Raw genomic sequence first — 21,940 nt, 5'->3', positions numbered from 1 at the left:
CCTCAGTTTTTTCATCAGGAAGTTGAGATGTTGGTTCATTGTTGCTAAGGTGATTGAAAACCTTTGGACTATATTATTTCCCTTTTCAAACATGAGATTAAAGACCATAGTTGGGAATATTTGTGAACAGAAAATAGTTTGGGAGAAGCCCAGTATTCCTAAAGGGCATAGTAGGAGATAAGGATGGAAATGCAGATTGAAGGCAGATTATGGTAATGTTTGAACTCTAGTGTGAGAGATTTAGGCTTGGTAATGGGGAACTATTGTGGATTTTGGCATGTGGAGTAGCCAATCAAAGTGATAGTCAAGGAAATTGGTCTGATAGTGATGTGTGTAATGGATTGAAGCTGGAAGATCATGCAGGAAAATTACCCAGGGATTGGAGGTTATGACAGTGAGAATGGAAAAGGAAGAGTTGAGAACCAGAGATCCCTGATTTTGAAAATACTCCCTGGAACTGAGGGAGGAGGGAGGAGTCAGTTGTCTTGCTCACCTGTGTTTCTGTCATACTTACTGGTTAGGCACAGGATAGGTCCAAAACAGGTATTTGTTAGATTGAATTGCCTTGACCCAGCTTTGCTTAGAGTTCAATCAAGGCTGAAGAAATCAGTCTTCAAGTACTCTGAGAGGGCTTCCAGGAAAGCCTTCCAACTTGCCAGACTCTGGACATTGTCTGTCTTCTTACTTGTCACCCAGGAGCCCATGCATGTTTACTGCAGTGTCAATGAAAAACACTTGTGAACAGGTGTACATTAGCCTGCGGAGGTTGCTGGGCAGGGGGTTGATATGGTACTCTGGGCTGACGTTACACCCAGGGAAGATGATGAGGTAATGGGCTGACCTGTGTCAATGCACTGTGACATGCACCTAGACAAAGGCCTTCATCTGCACAGAAGAGGGAAGCTCTCAAGAGTAGAGGACTTCAAGGTTAGACCAGAAAGTCATAGTCTTGGGCCCAGGGGTTCTTTTGTGGGACCATCGACCTAGGCGGGGTGCAATAACTGGGCATTAAATGGCACCTTTTGCCAGGCTAAGAAACATCTTCCCTCGAATATCAGCTCCACAAAGGGCAGAGATTTTTGTCTGTTTTGTTGCTGCTGTGCCTCCAGTATCTGGTATATAGTAAGCACTTAACGTTAGATTTACTGAATGAATGAATCTGCCAGTCATTCTTTTGGATTAAGGAAACATCTTTTTTATACCAAGTAGTGGGGTTCTGGGTTGTTGCAGTGTAGTAGATAAAGGTGTCTTCTCAGAACCTCCTTATGAAGGGTCCTACCACCCAATCCTTTAGTTCTAGCCAGAAGGGGCTCCTCCACCAAATTCTGTGTAAGGAATTTGTATCCACTTGGTTGGAGTTGCCTTCCTTCCTTCTCATTGTTATTTGGAGTATGGCTTGAACTTAAATCTGGTTCTGTATGCCCTGGCTTTTCCTTCTCCCATGCCCCCTGCCAATATACTGTGCTCCTTCCCTTTGGAACTATTCCAAGAGTCATCGTATCAGCCATCAAAAAACCAACATTTTGATTTGACTTGTCTTAAATTCCTGAGAAGAAAAGAATTGATTCTTACCTCTTTAAAGGCCTGCCTATGGTACCCTTTATGCAGTAGAGCTTAGCTTGTTTTGTGGGAAGCTGGGTAAAGCTAAGGGATTATTAGGGAATGAGGTTTTTATTTTTACAAACAGATGTGTGCATATGATGTGTTTGCTTGAATGCCTTAGACTCACCTTTTTATTTTTCTTCTTTGAAGTATTTTTTTTATTTTTGGGGATTTTTTTTGTCATATAGGAATAGAAATTCTTTTTTTTTCAAACTATTTTATTGAGGTCATATTGGTTTATAACATTGTGAAATTTCAGGTGTACATTATTATTATTCAGTTTCTGTATAGACTGCATCATGCTCACCACCAATAGTCTAATTTTTTTTTTTAAAGATTGGCTCCTGAGCTAACGTCTGTTGCCCATCTTTTTTTCTTCCTCTCCCTGAAGCCCACAGGTACATAGTTGTATATTCTAGTTGTACATCCTTCTAGTTGTGCTATGTGGGATGCCACCTGAGCATGGCTTGATGAGCAGTGCCATGTCCACGCCCAGGATCCAAACCTGCAAAACCCTGGGCCACTGAAGCAGAGCATGTGAACTTAACTATTTGGCCATGGGTCTGGCCACAACAGGCTAGTTTTTATCCGTCAGCATACATATGTGCCCCTTTATGCCTTTTGCCCACCCCTCCACCCACTTCCCCTCTGGTAACCACTAATCTGTTGTCTTTATCCATCTGTTTATCTTCCAGATATGAGTGAAATCACATGGTGTTTATCTTTCTGTGTCTGACTTATTTTCCTTAACATAATACCTTCAAAGTCCATCCATGTTGCTGCAAATGAAACTATTTTGTCTTTTTTATGGCTGAGTAGTATTCCATTGTGTGTGTGTATGTGTGTATATATATATATATATATACACACACACACTGCATCTTCTTTATGCATTCATCAGTTGATGAGCACTTGGGTTGTTTCCATATCTTGCCTGTAGTGAATAATGCTGCGATGAACATAAAGGTGGATAAATCTCTTTGTTCATTTCATGTGCTTTGGATAGATACCCAGGAGTGGGACAGCAGGATGGTATGGTATTTCTATTTTTTGAGAAATCTCCATACTGTTTTCCATAGTGGCTACACCAGTTTTTTTTTTTTTCCTACCAGCAGTGTGTGAGAGTTCCCTTTTCTCCACATCCTCTCCAACTTTTGTTATTTTATTTCCTGTTAATTATAGCCTTCTGATAGGTATAAGGTGATATCTCATTGTAGTTTTGATTTGGATTTCCCTAATAATTAGTGATGTTGAACATCTTTTCATGTGCCTGTTGGTCATCTATGTATCTTCTTTGGAAAAATGTCTATTCATATCCTCTGCCCATTTTTTGATTGGGTTGTTTGTTTTTTTATTGTTGAGTTGTATGAGTTCTTTATATATATTTTGGAAATTAACCATTTGTTGGATATGTGATTTGCAAATATTTTCTCCCAAGTGGTGTGTTGTCTTTTCGTTTTGTTGATGGTTTCCTTTGCCATATAGAAACTTTTTAGTCTGATGTAGTCCCACTTGTTTATTTTTTCTTTTGTTTCCCTTGCCTGAGTAGACATGGTATTTGAAAAGATGCTGCTAAGACCAATGTCAAGAGTGTACTGCCTATATTCTAGGAGTTTTATGGTTTCAGGTGTTAGATTCAAGTGTTTAGTCTATTTTGAGTTAGCTTTTGTGTATGATGTAAGATAATGGTCTGCTTTCATTCTTTTGCATCTGGCTATCAATTTTTCCAACACCATTTGCTGATGAAACTTTCCTTTCTACATGTATGTTCTTTTCTCCTTTGTCAAAGATTAGCTGTCCATAGATGTGTAGTTTTATTTCTAGGCTTTCAGTTCTGTTGCATTGATCTGTTTGTCTGCTTTTGTGCCAGTACCATGCTGTTTTGGTTACCATAGCTTTGTAATATATTTTGACATCAGGGATTATGATGTCTCCAGCTTTGTTCATTTTTCTCGGGATTGCTTTAGCTATTCAGAACATTTTGTTGTTCCATAAAAATTTTAGGACTCTTTGTTCTACTTCTGTGAAGAATGTCATTGGGATTCTGATTGGCATAGCACTGAATCTGTAAATAGCTTTAGGTGATATAGACATCTTACCTTTGTTTATTCTTCCAATCCATGAGCATGGGATATCTTTCCATTCTTTATGTCTTCCTCAATTTCTTTCAATAATGTCTTGTAGTTTTCAGTATATAAGTCTTTAACCTCCTTGGTTAAATTTATTCCTTGACATTTTATTCTTTTTCTTGCAATTCTAAATGAGATTACATTCTTGACTTAATTTCTCCTTGTTTGTTATTAGTCTATAGAAATGCAACTGACTTTTGTAAGTTGATTTTGTACCCTGAAACTTTGCTGAAGTTGTTGATTATTTCTAATAGTTTTCTGGTTAGTTCTTTAGGATTTTCTGTACGTAGAATCATGTCATCCACAAACAGTGAGAGTTTTACTTCTTCTTTTCCAATTTGGATACCATTTATTTCTTTTTCTTGCCTAGTTCTTCTGGCCAAAACCTCCAGTACTGTGTCAAATAGGAGTGGTGAGACTAGGCAACCTTGTGTTGTTCCTGTTCTCAAAGGGATGGCCCTCAGTTTTTCACTATTGTGTATGATGTTGGTTGTGGGTTTGTCATATATGGTCTTTATTATTTTGAGGTACTTTCCTTCTATACCAATTTTATTGAGACATTTTATTATAAATGTATGTTGGATCTTGTCAAATGCTTTCTCTGTATCTATTTAGATGATCATGTCAATTTTATTCCTCATTTTGTTAATGTGGTGTATCACATTGATTGATTTGCGGATGTTGAACTATCCCTGCATCCCTAGTATAAATGCCACTTGATTGTGATGTATGATCCTTTCAATGTATTGCTGTATTCGATTTGCCAATATTTTGTTGAAGAGTTTTACATCTATGTTCATCAGTGATATTGGCATGTAATTTTCCTTCTTTGTGTTGTCCTTGTCTGGTTTGTGTACCAGGGTAATGTTGGCCTCATAGAATGAGTTAAGAAGTGTTCTGTCTTTTTAAATTTTTGGAATTGTTTGAGAAAGATAGGTATTAAATCTTCTTTGAATGTTTGGTAGAATTCTCCAGAGAAGTCATCTGGTCCTGAAGTTTTGTTTTCTGGGACGATGAGATTACCATAACAGTCTCTTTACTTTTGATTGCTCTCTTCAGATTCTCTAAATCTTCCCAGTTCACTTTTTGGAGGTTGTATGAGTCTAAGAATTTATCCATTTCTTCGAGGTTATCCAATTTGTTGGCATATCGTTTTTCATAGTATTCTCTTATAATCCTTTGTATTTCTGTGGTATCCATTGTAATTTCTTCTCTTTCATTTCTGGTTTTATTTATTTGAGCCTTCTCTCTTTATTTCTTAGCGAATTTGGCTAGGAGTTTGTCAGTTTTGTTTATCTTCTCAAAGAACCAGGCTTTAGTGTCATTGATCCTTTCTACTGTTTTTTTTAGTCTCTATTTTATTAATTTCTGCTCTAATTTTTATTATTTCCCTCCTTTTTCTGACTTTGGGCTTTTATTGCTCTTCTTTTTCTAGTTGTGTTAGATGGAGTTTAAGTTTACTTATTTGAGGCTTTTCTTATTTGTTGAGATGGGCCTATATTGCTATAAATTTCCCTCTTAGTACTGCTTTTGCTGCATCGAGTAAGAGTTGGTATGTTATGTTTTCATTTACATTTGTCTCCAGATATTTTTTGATTTCTCCTTTGATTTCTTCATTGATCCAATGAGTGTTAAGTAGCATGTTGTTTAGTCTCCATATATTTGTGATTGTCCCAGGTTTTTGCTTGTTGTCAACTTCCAGTTTCATAGCATTGCAGTCAGAAAAGATGCTTGAGGGGCCAGCCCCATGGCCGAGTGGTTAAGTTCATGCGCTACCCTTCAGCAGCCCAGGGTTTCACCAGTTCAGATCCTGGGTGTGGACATGGCACCGCTCATCAGGCCTTGTTGAGGTGGCATCCCACATGACACAACTAGAAAGACCCACAACTAAAATGTGCAGTGCAGCTAAGTACTGGGGGTATTTAGGGAGAAAAAGCAAAAAAAAAAAAAGATGCTTGATATGATTTCAATCTTCTTAATTTTATTGAGGCTTGCCTTGTTTCCCAACATATCTATCTTTGACAATGTTCCATGTCCATTTGAGAAGAATGTTTATTCTGCTGTTTTTGGATGGAAAGTTCTCTCTATATACGTTAAGTCCATCTGGTTAGTATTTCATTTAGGGGCAATGTTTCCTTGTTGAACTTCTGTCTAGATGATCTATCTGTTGATGAAAGTGGGATGTTGAGATCCCCTATTAGTGTGTTGCTGTCAATTTCTCCCTTTAGGTCTGTTAATAGTTGCTTTATATACTTTGGTGCTCCTGTGTTAGGCACATATATATTCACATCTGTTATGTCCTCTTGGTGGAATGTCCCATTTATCATTATATACTGCCCCTCTTTGTCTCTCATTGTCTTCTTTTCCTGAAGTCTACTTTGTCTGAGATAAATATGGCAACTCTTGCTTTTTTTTGCTTTCCATTAGCTTAGAGTATCATATTCCATCCCTTCACTCTGAGCCTTGTTTATCTTTAGAGCTGAGGTGTCTTTCTTGGAGGCAGCAGATTGTTGGGTCTTGTTTTTTAATCCATCCAGCCACTTTGTGTGTTTTGATTGGAGAATTCAATCCACTTACATTTTGAGTGATTATAGATATTTGAGGGCTTAATACTGCCGTTTTATCTCTTGTTTTCTGGTTGTCCTATATTTCCATTATTTCTTTTCCCTTGTATTTCTGACTGCTATTTCAGTTTGGTGATTTTCTGTGATGGTCTTCTCTTTATTTATGATTTGTATCTCTGCTCTGATTTTTTGTCTAGTGGTTACCATGAGGTTTGTATAAAAGATCTTTTAGGTGAGATAGTCCATTTTCTGATAGCCTCTTATCTCCATTAGCTTAAGCAGGTTCCATCTATTTCCTCTTCCCCTTCTATGTTATTGTTATCACAAATTGTTCTTTGTTGTGTTGTGAGTTTGTGAATAAATTGAGGTGTTTATGGTTATTTCTGATGCTTTCTTTCCCTTTATCTTTTATATTATAATTAAGTGTTTACTAACCTATTTTTATGTAGAGCTCCAATTTTCTGATTGTATCTGTCTGTCTATCTCCTTGCTCAATGTTTTTATTGTTGTTGTTGTTTTACTGAGGAAGATTAGCCCTGAACTAACATCTGTTGCCAATCTTCCTTTTTTTTTTTCTTTTGCTTGAGGAAGATTAGCCCTGAGCTATCATCTGTACCAATCTTCCTCCACTTTATATGTGGGTCACCACCACAGCATGGCTGATGAGTGGTGTATGTCTATGCTTGGGATCCAAATCCATGAACCCAGGCCACTGAAATGGAGCATGCCAAACTTAACTACTATACCACTGAGCTGGCCCCTCAGTATTTTTTAAATCTTTGCTTTTTATTTTCATATGGGAGGTCAGCTTTCAACATTTCTTGTAAGACAGGCTTGGTGGTGTTGAACTCCCTCAACTTTTGTTCATCTGGGAAAGTTTTTATTTCTCCATCGTATCTGAAGGATAGTTTCACTGGATAGAGTATGCTTGGCTAAAAGTTTTTGTATTTCAGTATTTTGAATATATCATTCCATTCTCTCCTCGCCTGTAAGGTTGCTGCTGAGAAATCTGCTAAAAGCCTGATAGGAGTTCCTTTGTAGGTTATTTTCTTCCACCTTGCTGCCCTTAATATTTTTTCTTTGTCATTGACTTTGGCCAGTTTTAACATTATATGCCTTAGAAAATGGCTTTTTGCATTGATGTAATTAAGAGTTCTTTTAGCTTCATGTACTTGTATGCCCAGTTCCTTCCCAAGGTTTGGGAAGTTCTCAGCTATTATTTCTTTGAACAAACTCTCTGCTCCTTTCTGCCCCCCTTCTCCCTCTGGAATACCTATAATCCTTGTGTTGCTTTTCCTCATTGAGTCTGATATTTCTCAAGGAACCTCTTCTTCTTTTTTTAAGTTTTAATTCTCTCTTCACCACCTGAAGCATTTCTGTAATTTTATCCTCTAAATCACCAACTCTATCCATCATAACGTCAGCTCTATTTTTTATGGTTTCTACATTATTATTATTATTATTATTATTATTTGTGTGTGTGAGGAAGATTTGCCCTGCGCTAACATCCATTGCTAATCCTCTTCTTTTTATGCTTGAAGAGGACTAGCCCTGAGCTAACATCTGTGCCAATGTCCCTGTACTTTGTATGTGGATGCTTGTATGGCATGGCTGATGAATGGAGTAGGTTTGCACCTGCAATCGAAACCCATGAAGCCTGGGCCAGCAAAATGGAGCATGTGGAACTTGAACAACTCGGCTATGGGGCCAGCCCCTAGATTATTTTTAACTCATTAATTGTGTTCTTCATATCCAGAATTTCTGTTTGGTTTTTCTTTTTGAGCTTCAATCTCTTTGGTAAAGTAGTCCTTCTGCTCATTAATGTTATTCCTGAGCTCATTGAACTATCTTTCTGAGTTTGCTTGTAACTTGTTGAGTTTCTTTATGGCAACTATTTTGAATTCTCTGTCATTTGGATTGTAAATTTCTGTGACTTCAGGATTGGTTTCCAGACCCTTGTCATTTTCCATCTGCTCTGAAGTTTTACTGTAGTTCTTCATGGTGTTTGATGAATTGGTCCTTTGCAGGCACATTTGTGGTAGTGTCAGGTCAGTTTCCACCTGCCACTGCTAGTGGGTTACAGGAATCATGTTTTCTAATCCCGCCCCATCTGCTGGAAGTTGTGCCCGTAGGGCTGCTCTGTGTTTGCATGGGCTGGCCACAGCTGCTCGGAAGGTCACGCGTGCGTGCGTGCACGCACACACACACACACACACACACATGTGGGGCCTCTGTGCTCTGCCAGTAGGTTGCTCTTGTGCAGGCAGGGCCACTGCACTCAGCATGGGACCAGCTGAGCTGTGCACTAGGCAGGAAGGACACTTTCTTTTTTGTTGTTTTTCTTTTGTTTGTGTGCTCAAGCACTGGATTAAATATCATATTATCTTCTTTATTTTTTTCAGTTATTTTATTGAGGTCATAATGGTTTATAACATTGTCTAATTTCAGGTGTACATTATTATTTATCAGTTTCTGTATAGACTGCATCATGCTCACCACCAATAGTATAATTTTATCCATCACCATAGATATGTGCTTCTTTACCCCTTTTACCCACCCCCAACTCCTTCCCCTCTGGTAATTATTAATCTGTTCTCTTTATCCATGTGTCTGTTTATCTTACACGTATGAGTGAAATCATGTGGTGTTTCTCTTTGTCTAGCTTATTTTGCTTAATACAATACCCACAAGGTCCATCCATGTTGTTTCATATGAGACAATTTTGTCTTTTTTATGGGTGAGTAGTATTCCATTTTATTTACATACCACATCTTTATCCATTCATCAGTCGATGGAGACTTGGGTTGCTTCCACATCTTGGCTATTGTGGATAATGCTGCATGAACATAGGGGTGCATAAGTCTCTTTGAATTGTTGATTTCAAGTTCTTTGGCTAAAGACCCAGTAGTGGGATAGCTGGATCATATGGTATTTCTATTTTTAAACTTTTGAGAAATCTCCATACTGTTTTCCATAGTGGCTGCACCAGTTTGCATTCCCACCAGCAGTATGTGAGGGTTCCCTTTTCTCCACATTAGGTGGGAGGGATGCTTTCTTTCACATACAGGCCAGTTATGTTCTTACAGGCTGTTTGGCTGAGCTGCTGCACTTTGTGGGCAGGGCTCCTTTGTGGGGGCTGACCTGCCACCACTTGGTGGGGAGCATTCCCATGAGTAGTGCTGCTGCAGCATGGTGGGCTCTCCTGCAAGCCAGGTACCACTCTGAAAGCATTTGTGTGTAGGCTGGGCTGCCTCTGCCTCCTCTTACAGTCATGTAGGCCACTATGTGAGGTCAGGTGTCCTGGGTCATTGCCACCAGGGAAGGAGATGGATCCGCTCACCTAGTTCCACTGTTTCCCAGGGATGCAGTCCATCCACCTTCAAATGTATGGCTGCATGGATCTCTCAGGTGTCCTATCATGCTATGTAGGAAATTCTCTGTTGATTAATGATTGTCCATTTAGTTGTAACTTAGAGGGGAGAGACAAAGGGGACAACTTACTCTGCCATGATGCTGACCTCACCTCCTAGAATCACCTTTTTGAAAATATCTGTTCCTTGAATAATCATCCCTCATCATTGCCTGTTGATTGTAGTAAAGGGCAGCTATTAGCATATTGAAAACACAACACTGACCTTTGGAAGCTGGAAAGAAATTTTCAATAGAGCATTTGCAGAGGTTTTCACATTTGGCTTGTATGCAAAATGCATTAAAATAGAGTGAGCCCTACTTGCTTTGGCCTGTGGCAAATAAGTAGAATATATACTGGTTACATCTCTAGGTTCACTGGGTGGTAACCATGCTCCCCACCTTCTCTGAGGCAAAGGTAGAGAGTAGAACACACAGAGTTGTGAAGTAACTATTGTTCCTTCTAGCTCCATCCTGAAGCCTCTGTCCCCCTAAGGCCACCCACCATCAGACTTATCTGGTGGCAGAAATCAGGATGTACTTAAATTGCTTGATCTCAGCTTCTTGAGGCAGGAATATGGAAAAAACTAGGTGTTATGGAAGGAAAAAGATGGATTGTTGCTTAAAGCTGTTGAGACAACTGGCAAGCTCTTTAGCTAATTCTCCTGGCAGATTTTACCACTCTTCTTAAGGTCCCACGCTTCTTTTTCTCCCCTCCCTCTGGTTTTCCTCCCTCCTAGGACTGGGGTGAAATGAGCCGTCTCCCTGATTTAAGCTATGTCATCCCAGATCCAGAAACATCTCACCCAGCCTCCCTAAAGGAGATTTTTTTCTACATCCCTTTGCCTTCATGGTTTGGAATGGATAGTTTCAACCTCTACTAACTGTGCCCATTTTTGATGATTCTGATAATTCTCAGCTTACATAAGCCCAAGCGCTTCCATACTGTTTTCCTGTTTCCCTTAGAACCAGAGGCACAAATGTGCTAGCACAGTGGTTAAAATCACAGGCTCTGGAATCAGACTGGCTCCTATCCCAGTTCCTCTGCTTCCTAACTGTGTGACTTGGACAAGTTTCTTAACTTTTCTGAGCCTCAGTCTCCTCTTCTATGAAATTGTGGTAAAAATGGCACCTGTCTAGCAAGACTGAATAATACAGTTCATTGACAGCTCTTATCATAGTGGCTAGTGTATAGTAAGTGCCCAATCAACAGCTGTTGCTATTATGTGGTATGGGAACATTCTGCCATCTTCACTCCAAATTTGAGGAATTAGAGATCTTTGCATATCTAAGGAATTTTGCAGTCAAATTTTAATGATTAATTGTATATCCTTTGATGGAAATCAACACTGAAGGCCCTGGTTTTGAGATGCTCACTCCAGTATCCAACTTTGGTCTCCATGCTCGTAGGTATTGGTAATCCCATAATCCAGCTGTGGCACCCAAGATATATAGCTTAATCATTTTTTTTGATCCAGCTGTGCTGCCTAGATAGGCACCAGCATGAATGACTTCTGCTTGCTGTAACTCTTCTCTCATCTGAAACCTTTTTAGCTAAGTCTCTTAGAGATGATTTAGTCCTACCTTTCCCCATCCTCCATTTTACAGATAGGTCACCAGAGGCCTAGAGAGGATTATACTCATGCATAGGACCAGCAAGTCGCTAAAGCTAGGCCTGAGATTCAGTTTCCAGGGGCCTCTGGTTGAAGGCTCTCTGAATACCTGAAGAGTTTAGCTTATTCTTTTTCTACTTGGCTGGAAACTTTTCAGAGAAGAAAGATAATTCATTATTATTCTTCTGTCTACTTCCACAGCTCTGGGTGAACCAGGAGGATGGAGTGGAGGAAGGGCCCAGTGATGTGCAGAATGGGCACCTGGACCCCAACTCAGACTGCCTTTGTCTGGGCCGGCCACTACAGAACCGGGACCAGATGCGGGCCAATGTCATCAATGAGATCATGAGCACCGAACGTCATTACATCAAGCACCTCAAGGACATTTGTGAGGTAGGCCCAGCTATGATAATGCATGTGGGGATACTCAGGGTGGAGTAGAGGGCACTTCCATGAAGACCTGACAACTCCCCTGGGCCCTAATTGTAATAGTCCCAAGATGTTGGAAAGAGCAGCTGGACTGGTCTCCTTTATGCTTTTCAGTGGTTGAAACTGCTCCCTTGGGGCTTCTCAGTCTCTCTGTCTCTCTCCTTTTCTCTGTCTACTGGCCTGTATAACTTTTATATTCTGTCTGTCTCTCTCTCTCTCTGCATCTCTCCCTCCCCTGAATATCTACGCCTATCCTCTTGGCTTCTGACCCAGTTGTTGCCACCCAGTGTAAGGACCTGACCTCATTCATTAAAGCAAAAACACATCTCCCTCCAAGCTAGTGGTTCACAAACTTGAATATGCACCAGAGTCCCTGGGGGAGCTTGCTAAACATGCAGATTCCAGCCCCCTTCTACCATCCCCAAAGTTGTGAATTCTCAGTCTGGGGTAAAGCACAAGCATCGCTATGTATAACAAGCATCCCTGGTGATACTGATGCTGCTGGTCTTTCTCCCTCACTTGAAGAATACTGGTTTTGGCTTTGAGCAGAAAATAGTTTAGGGAGAGGTATCTGTAGGAGATAAAGGCTGGGTGGACAAGTCTCAGCTCCTTCACTATGTGACTTTGGCATCCAGAGGCTGTGATTCCACATTCATTAACTCCATCCTTTCCATCTTTTTGACCTGAGTGAGGATGAGAACTCTTTTCCTCATACTCCCTTGAGCTCAGCAGAGACAAGTTGGCATTTTCAAAGGACATTTTACTAAACGGTTTGGGAGAACCAATGGGAAATGGAGAAAAGAATGCTTTTAAAGGATTTCTCTCTCTGTCTCTCTCTCTCTCTCTGTTTCTCTCTCTCTCTCTCTCTCTCTCTCACACACACACACACACACACACACACACACACACTATAGCATTCTCCTTGACCCAGGGAAAACTCAACTTTGAATATTTTATCCCTTTCCTTCCAGCTGAGGGATGAGGTCCTACTTTCTGTCCCCCAGCCCTTTTCTGTGGGGCCAGGGCCTACTCTGGAGTTAATAGTAGAGCTCTAATATTTTTTAAACTTCTTGTTTCTTTAGAACAGTGCTGCCCAATGGAACTTCCTGCAGTAATAAAAATGTTCTGTATCTGCTCTCCACAATACAGTAGCCACTAGCCAGCCATATGTGGCTATTGAGCACTTGAGACATGGCTAGTGTGACTGAGAAATGGAATTTTAAATTTTATTTACTTTTAGTTTAAATAGCCACATGTGACTAATGGCAACCACACTGGATAGCGCAGCTATGGAAATGTCATAGCCAAAGACTGTGGGCCTTAACTTTCTTCACCTCAACTCATTTTCTCACCCCTCCCAGGAAGATTGAAGGTTGTCTCCCCTTTGTGTGAGGCAGTAAGGTAGAGTGGAAAGAACAAGGGCTCTGGGGACATGGGGTGCTCACTTTCACATCCTAACTTAGTCACTAATTAACCCTGTGGCCTTGAAGTTGCCCCTTAACTTCTCTGACCTTCGATTTTTTTGATTTGTCTAGTCGGCTTCATTGTACTAACCTCTTAAGTTTATTGAGGAAATTAAACATAATATTGCAAGTATTTTGAAAAAGGTAGTTTTCCTTTCTTTCCCCTCCCCTTTCTTCTGTTCACCCATCCATCTATGTCTCTCTTTTTTTCTCTTCCCTCTATCTTCACACAAATGGCTGATACTTAAAAAAAATTACCTTCTGGAATGTGCTATGTGGCATTGGGTATCAAACCACTGCTATGTCATTCATTCAGCAAACATTTAGTGGAGTTCTGTTCCATGCCAGTCCCTGGACATAGTTCCTACCCTCAAAGTATTCTGTCCTGGATCAGCAACATCTGAATCACCAGGGAGCTTGTTAGACATGAAGAATCTTTAGCTTCACTCCAGACCTACTGACTTCAAATCTGCATTTTAACAATGTTGCCATTTGACTTACAATACATATTAAAGTTTGAGGAGCACTGCTGTAAAATGATAGCTGTCAGGGCCGGCCCGGTGGCACAGTGGTTAAGTTCACACATTCCGCTGCTCGGTGGCCCAGGGTTCACCAGTTAGGATCCCGGGTGCAGACATGGCACTGCTTCGCAAGCCATGCTGTGGTAGGCGTCCCACATATAAAAAAGTAGAGGAAGATGGGCACGGATGTTAGCTCAGGGCCAGGCTTCCTCAGCAAAAAGAGGAGGACTGGCAGTAGTTAGCTCAGGGCTAATCTTCCTCAAAAAATAAGTAAATAAATAAATAAATAAAATGATAGCTGTCTTACAATGTCATAGGATCTGTAATGCTAGTAAGTACAGTCTGTTCTTTACCTGACAGCTGAGGGATGCTGTCAAGACCTAAGTCAGGTCATATCACTCCTCTGCTTGAAACCCTCCAATGGCTCACCATTTCTCCTTGAGTAAAAGCCAAAGTTGTCATTATTACTTACAAAGCCTTGTGTGATCAACCCTTCCTTACCCCAGTGACTTCATCTCTTGCTCCTTTCCCACATGCTGTCACTACTCCAGCCACACTGGCCTATTTCTATTCCTTAAAAATGCTTGGCATGCTCCCCGCTCCCAGCCTTTGCATTGACTTTTCCCTCTGCCTAGAACTCTCCTCCCCCAGATGTCTACATGGCTCCCTTCATCACCTCCTTCAAGTCTTTACCCAAATATCACCTTTGACTTGAGACCTTTCCTGACCATTCTATTTAAAATTGTAACTTTGTGCTATCTCTCCCCCTTTCCTGCTTTATTTTCCTCTATTGCACTTATTGCTATCTGACGTATTATATATTTCCCTCATATCTTTTGTTTATTGTCCATCTCCCCTACTAGAAAGTAAATTCCACGAGGGATATGTGTTTTCACCTGTTGATTTACTGATACATCCAAAACACCTAGCACAGTGCCTGGCACATGGTTGATGCTCAATAAATATTGTTGACAGAATTAAATATAAGTTCTCACATGCAGGTACTACTTCAGCAAAATACATTCACATCTTATGCCATTTGATTTTCAGACAGTTCAAAAGTTATGATTGTTATTCCTATTTTCTAGATCAATAGACTGAGTCTCTAAGAGGCAAAATTACTTTCCTGTTGTTCTCAGGCACTGGCCCAGTGGGAGTTCTTTAGTCTTAGAAGGACTCTTCTGTTCCCAGCTCCCAAATATGTTGGCCTCTTCCTGCAGGGCACAGGCTCAAGACAGCAATGGAAGTATTTATCTTTCCAGAAGAGGAAGTGCTATGTCCCTGCTTTGAGGACTTATCCAATCCAGCCAACCCAAGCAAAGCTCTTGCTGGCAATCTGCTGGTTCTGTATGTCTCAATTATTCTTGGTGTTGAAGTTAAGGGTTTAAATGGGAAATGTCTCTTTGTCCCACCCTGAAACCACAGGTGTCAAAGGAAGGTTTAGCTAGAGCAAAAGAGAAGTGGAGGAAGCTGAGCCAGAAGACAGTATTTTAGCCCAGGGTTGTATCACTTCTAAACCAAAAGCTGTAAGGAGCAATATGGTTTATTAGAAAGAACACCAGACTCAAAATCGTGAGTCCCAGGTTCAGGTCCCACCTTGGTTACTGACTGACTGAGAAACCCCAGGTGAGTCTTTTCCATTTTGGGCCTTGTTCCTCAACTCTAAAGAGTTGATCTTGAAGGGCTGTCTGGATCTTACTTTTTCTGATTCTGTACTATCTAGATATGCTCTCACTAGAGAAAACTGTGGTAGAGATCCAGGATACATCTGCATTTTCTGCCGTTTCGTCCTTGGTACTCATGGAGGCACATCTTAGGCATGAATGTGTTAACATGGCATAATCTACTCTTTCTATAGGTTAAGGAAGATCTCTGAATACTTCCCACTCTTGTGCTGTTGAAGGATAAATGGGGGACACTGCATTCAGTATAGAAAAAAGTCACTGTCTGTTAGAGAATATATATAATTTTTTACTCCTAGGAGCAGAAAGTGCTTTACAAACATTTAAGTTACTATACCCTCATTTTAAAAACGAAGAAATAGAAATAAAGTGATTATTATCAAAATCATTGAGGCCAGTAAGAGAAAAGATCATTTTTTTTTAAAGATTGGCACCTGAACTAACATCTGTTGCCAATCTTCTTTGTTTCTTCTTCTTCTTCTCCCCAAAGCCCCCCAGTACATAGTTGTATATTCTAGTTGTAGGTCCTTCTAGTTGTGGCATGTGAGACACCACCTCAGCGTGGCCTGATGAGCAGTGCCATGTCCACGTGCAGGATTCGAACTGGTGAAACCCTGGGCCACTGAAGTGGAGCATGAAAACTTAACCACTCGGCCATGGGGCCGGCCCTGATAAAAGATCTTTTTAAATGAGTTTTCTGCAAAAGATGACATTCTTCTTTCCAAATCCAGACAGTAGAATAAAAGAGCCTTAGCTCAGTTCTAGGTCACCTTGACAAATGGTTGGTGGTATTACCTCTTGTAACCTTAGAACTCATATTATACTCAGGGAAACTGAAACACAGGACAAGCAAAGCTAAAGATGTCTTATAAAGTTGCTTTGTCAGACTCTCTTGAGGAAGATAATCTGTCATCCCATACCTTTGAAATAAATTCTGTCTTCCACTGCCTCCAGAGAAGATGGACTAGCTTTCCTCAGTCATTTGTATTAGTGTCTCATACCCTTCACCACCAAGAAATTCTTGCTAGGGCCTAATTGAGTCTATTATGCTATAGCTTCAAGTCATTTCCATTTGATATGTTTAAGCCTGGGGTCTTCAAACTTATTAGCCATTTGGGTTTTCCTTTCTGTAAATTGACTATACTGATGTTTCCCAATTGTCTTTAAATCTTGGCATATACATAGAAAATAACACATTTTATAAAACAGTAATTTTGTATAGCATACTAAGCTAAAGGGATGAGACAGCTCATCAGCCTGAAGTGACAAGCCCAGGGGTTTCTGGCTGCCCTAGGCCCTACCCATCCATACCACGTGGACACTCCAGGCTCTGTTCCTATCGTTTGTCCATTTTCCTGGAGTTTCTCATATTATTTTGGCTGGTTTACAGGAGTTCCTTATATATTCCAAATATTAATCCCTTGTCAGTTTTCTATTTTGCAAATATCTTCTTTCTGTCATTCTCTTGTTTTTTTAATGATTTTATTTCATTTGAAAAAAGAATTTCCTGGCCCAAAAAGGGAAAGAAGAAAAGAAAAGAAAACCACCAAGTTAAACATTCTGCTTCTAACTTACCTTTTTTCATCATTATCATGAAAAGAGCTAGTCATTTTGCATTTCTTCAACATATATTTATTGAACAGCAACTATATGCCAGGTACTGTATTAAACTCTGGAGGTACAGCTGTGCACAGGACAACTATGGTCATCATTACCTGATTTTCTTAAAATTATTTTCAAGATGTTTATCAGGTCTCCTATCAGGCCTCAGGCTTCCAGGAAAAACAATATATGAAATCTCTAGAAAGTCAGAGCTGAAAGGGGCCCTGGAAATCTTTTACGATATATGAATTTTAGAGGTGGAGACACTGAGGCCCATATGAGGGCCTTTCCCTAAAGGGTTACTCAAAACCTCAGTGATCCAGAGGTGCTTTGATCCATCTTATTTCCCTGTGCTCTTTGGAGATCTTCCCTGGAGAACATGGCTTATGGTTTGTATCCCATATCAAGGCACCAATTCTAGCCTAATGAACTATATCTAGACTTCTAGATCAACCATGTGGATTTAAGAACACAGTGAAATAGATAGACAACCTTTCTTGACTGTTACCATGGCAATTCCAAGGCTAATTGGTGGCAATGGTGATTGATTTGATAAGTCCCACAGTATTTTTAACTACTTCTTACTACTTACTACTGTTACTTCTTACTACTGTTAAGAATTGTTGCCTCCCTTTCCACCCGTGCCCACTTAACTCCTAGGAGGCGGAGGTGAGGCTCTCAGAAACTGCCTCTTTTAAATCAGTTTACACCTACTGCCTTATCACCCCATTCTCTCTTACCATTCAGATTGGGTTAGAAGGTGTTTGAAGCATGCTTGACAGTAAGAACCACAGACACCTTCTGCTCCCTCTGCTCGGTGACAGGCCTTCAGAGGCCCCCTGAATCTTCTCTTCTCCAGGACAAACAGTGCTGGCTCCTTCCACCATTCTTCATTGTGTTGCTTTTCAGGCCCCTCTCTATCCTGCATTCTCTCCTCTGGCTTTGTATTTTTTCTTCCATGTTCCTCTGAAAACAGGGTTCAGAATTGAGTGCTGCTCTCCTGCAGTGATGTGACTACCTTCGTATTACTTCTTTCATTGCACCCTCTCAATCTGTTCCTTCTTCTTCCCTAACTTAAAATGGCATTAGGTTTTTTAGCATTCATTCCACTGCCACCTCATCTTAAACTTATGTACCCTCAAAAATGAGTGAATGAGAAGAAACAAATATTGATTGACCCCTAAGCCAAGACTCTTTTAATCGTTACTGTGGAAAATTTGGTATAATTACCAGGTCAGCCAAAGGAAGGGGATGAAAAATAAAAGCAAGTCTCCAGGGAACTAGTCATCTCACCTGGCCTTTCTTCCCTCAGAAGCCTAGGCTGTTGTGTGGTGTGGGGGCTAATGGTGATATCTTGGGGTTCTCTGACTACTCCCATATTCTTATGTCCTATCTCTTATTTCCTTGATAAGGGCAGTTTCTATCTATTATTTGTAATCCCTTCAGCAAGTCATGTGTCTTAAACACTAGGACTGAAGATTTTGAGAAGACATTGGATTCTCCCCCTTTTCTTGATAATATTGTGCTCAAGGCAGCCTTCTTGAGGCTATATTTTCTTTACACTGTCTGGCAAAGACCTTTTTCACATTTTTTATCATAAAGACAATTATAAAACAGCATTAGAGGAAGTTTGAAAATAGAAAAAAAATCAGCCAGAATCCACCAAATATAACAGAACTGTTTTCACTTTTGCATAATTCCATCAACTCTGTCCATATGTATGTTTATTTATAGAGTCATAATCATAGTGACATACCATTTTGTGTTCTGCTTTTTAATGTTGTATAATGAATACTTGTCTATGTTTCTAGAACGTCTTCTTAATCATTATTTTTAATGGCTATGTAATATTACATCAAGCTAAATGTGCCAGAATATGTTTATAATCTGGCATTAGCTTTAAAGAAAAATAGTTGACAAAACACTCTAGGGTTCCACCATCCTGTGGGCAGTTACATTTCTCATAATATATAGCTTAATGTTCCCTTGCTACAACACACATAATGCAATAAAAAGAAAATGATGTCCTTGACAATAGCAATGAATAGCATTTTTGAGAAGTTAGGAAGCTGCACTGACATCTCTATCTGTTCTTTCTTTTCCCGAGCCCACTTTTTTCTTCTTTTTCATTTTATCATATTCCGTACTGATGTTGAGATCTAGCATCCTTGCTGCACTTTGGGGATTTGATGGTAATTTGTTCCTTCCCTGAGACCTTTCAAATGGGAGCAGTGAACGAAACTATTAAGTGTTTCCTGAACTGGCTTCTCAGGGCATGAATGAGCTGTCCAGGCTGGCTTCTTCTGTCTCCCAGTGTGGTCATTCACCAATACCTATTACTTACCCTGAAATGACATGCTAATGTGACATTGTTGCCAATTTTTTCCAGCTGTGCTCACAGGCCTACCTTAGGGGATAAAAAGTGGGAGCAGGAGTGAGGAAGTCTCTACCCCCTTGTCTAATGTCAAGATGAAAAGTTCCTGCCAGATGATATGCTCACTGCTTTCCCTGCTCCACTGTAGCTAAGACACTTCCAAAGGTGATAGGGTGAGAAAGAGAAAGCAAGAAGGAGGAAGTGAAGGGAGAGAGACAGAAAAGCAAATCCTGGAATATATTAGGCATGGAGGGACCTACAGCAGTTGATTGCCTCTCTCCCGATTAGTCAAGGAAATCTTTCTAGGAAGGCACAATTTTGGGAGCTACTTCAGTAAAAGGAGCAGAACTACAAGGGTATTCTGGGAATAGAGGGTGTCTTCCTGGTCAGGAATTGGATATGAATGAATGCGGGACATCTTGAGCATGTCAGTCAATGAAGGCAGCAGCCATTAGTTAAGTAAATATCAACACAGGCACAGACTATTAATTTGCAAACTGTTGAAAGACACTTACTAATTAATGGCTGAATTGGAGGGTAAGGAGAGATAAGGGAAATGAACTGATTTTGGTAGGAGGTGGTAAAGGGCATTGAAGCCAGGTATGAGTATCTTTCTGGAGTATGCCTAGATGACCTCATTGGAAGCTATGTTATGGGAGAGAAAATGGAGGTAGAGACAGGGCCAGAAGTGGTAAGTCAGTCACTGCAATGCACCGCATTAGGGGCTCAACACTTAAGAAAGGTATTATGAAAATTGCATTTAGCTTTTAGACGAAAGCAGATGACCATAATTCATTCTCACCAAGAACATTTTCACGTGCTAATGATTTTTAATGAGGACAGTGGCCATTAGTTAATTATTTATACAAGTAGGTTCAGAATGGAAGACGATGACTGTTTTTTTTCGCCCTGACTTATAATGTGCCTTGAGACTGGTTGTTATCTCAGTGCTCTCTTATCAGACTAAAAATCTCTTTCATTGATTCTTCCTTTTCTTCGATGGCTAGCTGTAGTAATTCATCCATTTATTCACAAATGTATCGTAAACACTTACCCTGTTAAAAACACCATGCCTGGGCACTTGTAAGCATGTTGGCTGAGCTCATTTAAACAGTCTCTCCTGGCCAGCTACCTTAAATGGCTAAGGCATTCTCTTTAAGGAATGGTTTGGTTTTGTCAAATCCTGTTCCCTTTTGAGAAGATTTCCTGCCTGGGCCTCTGTTGCCAAAGTATTAGCAATGTTATTAAGAACTTTTGGATTGATCCTATAAGAAATAGAACTTGAGAGATGTGAATGGATCCAGCTAAACCAATAAGTATTAAAACGAGTGAAAATGTTTGTGCTTAATCTGCTTCTGAGAAAGGGCCCTATGACTTTTAGGGTCCTTGTCATAGAGCATGGTGGGCAAAGCTCTATCCTCTGGAGTCTTTGCACTCTGAAGACCTTTGCTTGAGATCCAGCTTTCTTAATTATTCACTAGTGGAGTGACTTCCTTCTCTAAACCTCAATTTCCTCATATGAAAAATAGAAATGATTATTCCCTATCTATTTAATGGAACTGAAATGAGGCTCCCAAGTACTTAGGAAGTGGTAAAGCCCTTGAGAACTTGGAGACATTCTCAGCCTGGGCTTTTTCTTTGTCTGCAGGGCTACCTGAAGCAATGTCGGAAGAGAAGGGACATGTTCAGCGATGAGCAACTGAAGGTGATCTTTGGGAACATTGAAGACATCTACAGGTTTCAGATGGGCTTCGTGAGAGACCTGGAGAAACAGTACAACAATGATGACCCCCACCTCAGCGAGATAGGACCCTGCTTTCTGGAGCACGTAAGCATCTTCCGCTTTGGGGAGGGTTTTGAGAGGGGTTAGGAAGTGATAGAAGGAGTGTCTGAGCTGTCAGGTCCTGCTCAGCTGCTTTGTCCTGTGATGGGGGTTGGATTCCTCTCTGACCCTGATGTTGACCCCCTTGCCAGTGTATGAGGAACTTAGGAAGGTACTGTGATTTGCCCTAGGACTCTCTTTACCTTTCCCCTCCCTTTTCTTTCTTCTTCCAGACAGTTACCAGTAGGATTTTTCTTCAGCTTCTCTTTTCTGTTCCTGTTGGATTCAGTTTCCATGGGACCCAGTGTTTTGGGAGAGACTCTGTACCTATTCACTGAATGAAGAACCCAGGAATCTAAGAAATAGGAAAGACCATGGTCAGCATGAAATTAGACAAAGTAGCAAGGCATTTACGGGGAGCACTAGGGTAGGGGAAGTGACAAGTGTGGGAAAAGGGGTCATGTGACTTAGAGGAAGGAGTACTAGGAAACAGGAGAGTGAGGATTTGAGTCCTGTGTCTGTAATCACTTCTGGATAACTTTGGTTAAGTCTCTTACTTTCTTTGGGCTTCCTCATCTGGAGTATATGATTTCACTGTAAACTTCTGTGGTTCTCTAACATCTTTTGGGTCTCATTCACAAGTGATCTAATTGTTTTGACAACTCTTCTTACCCTTTTTATAAAGTGTTTATTTCTAAAGAGGTAATATGTGCACATGATACAAAAATCCA

General features: G+C 40.4%; 1 protein-coding gene across 28 annotated transcripts in view; it reads left to right on the top strand.

The window, feature by feature from the left end:
* ARHGEF9 (Cdc42 guanine nucleotide exchange factor 9) overlaps positions 1 to 21,940 on the top strand; it is a 569,920-nt gene that overhangs the window by 482,938 nt on the left and 65,042 nt on the right. For all 28 annotated transcript variants that reach the window (NM_001433599.1, XM_070256606.1, XM_070256600.1 and 25 more), the window contains 2 exon segments: positions 11,518 to 11,709; positions 21,036 to 21,215. In NM_001433599.1, coding sequence (NP_001420528.1) covers positions 11,518 to 11,709; positions 21,036 to 21,215 — 372 coding nt within the window.

The sequence above is a fragment of the Equus caballus genome, chromosome X (assembly GCF_041296265.1).
Source record: "Equus caballus isolate H_3958 breed thoroughbred chromosome X, TB-T2T, whole genome shotgun sequence".
NCBI lineage: Eukaryota > Metazoa > Chordata > Mammalia > Perissodactyla > Equidae > Equus > Equus caballus.
Note: the sequence above shows the minus strand (reverse complement) of the source record. Positions and strands in the feature narration are given on the sequence as shown.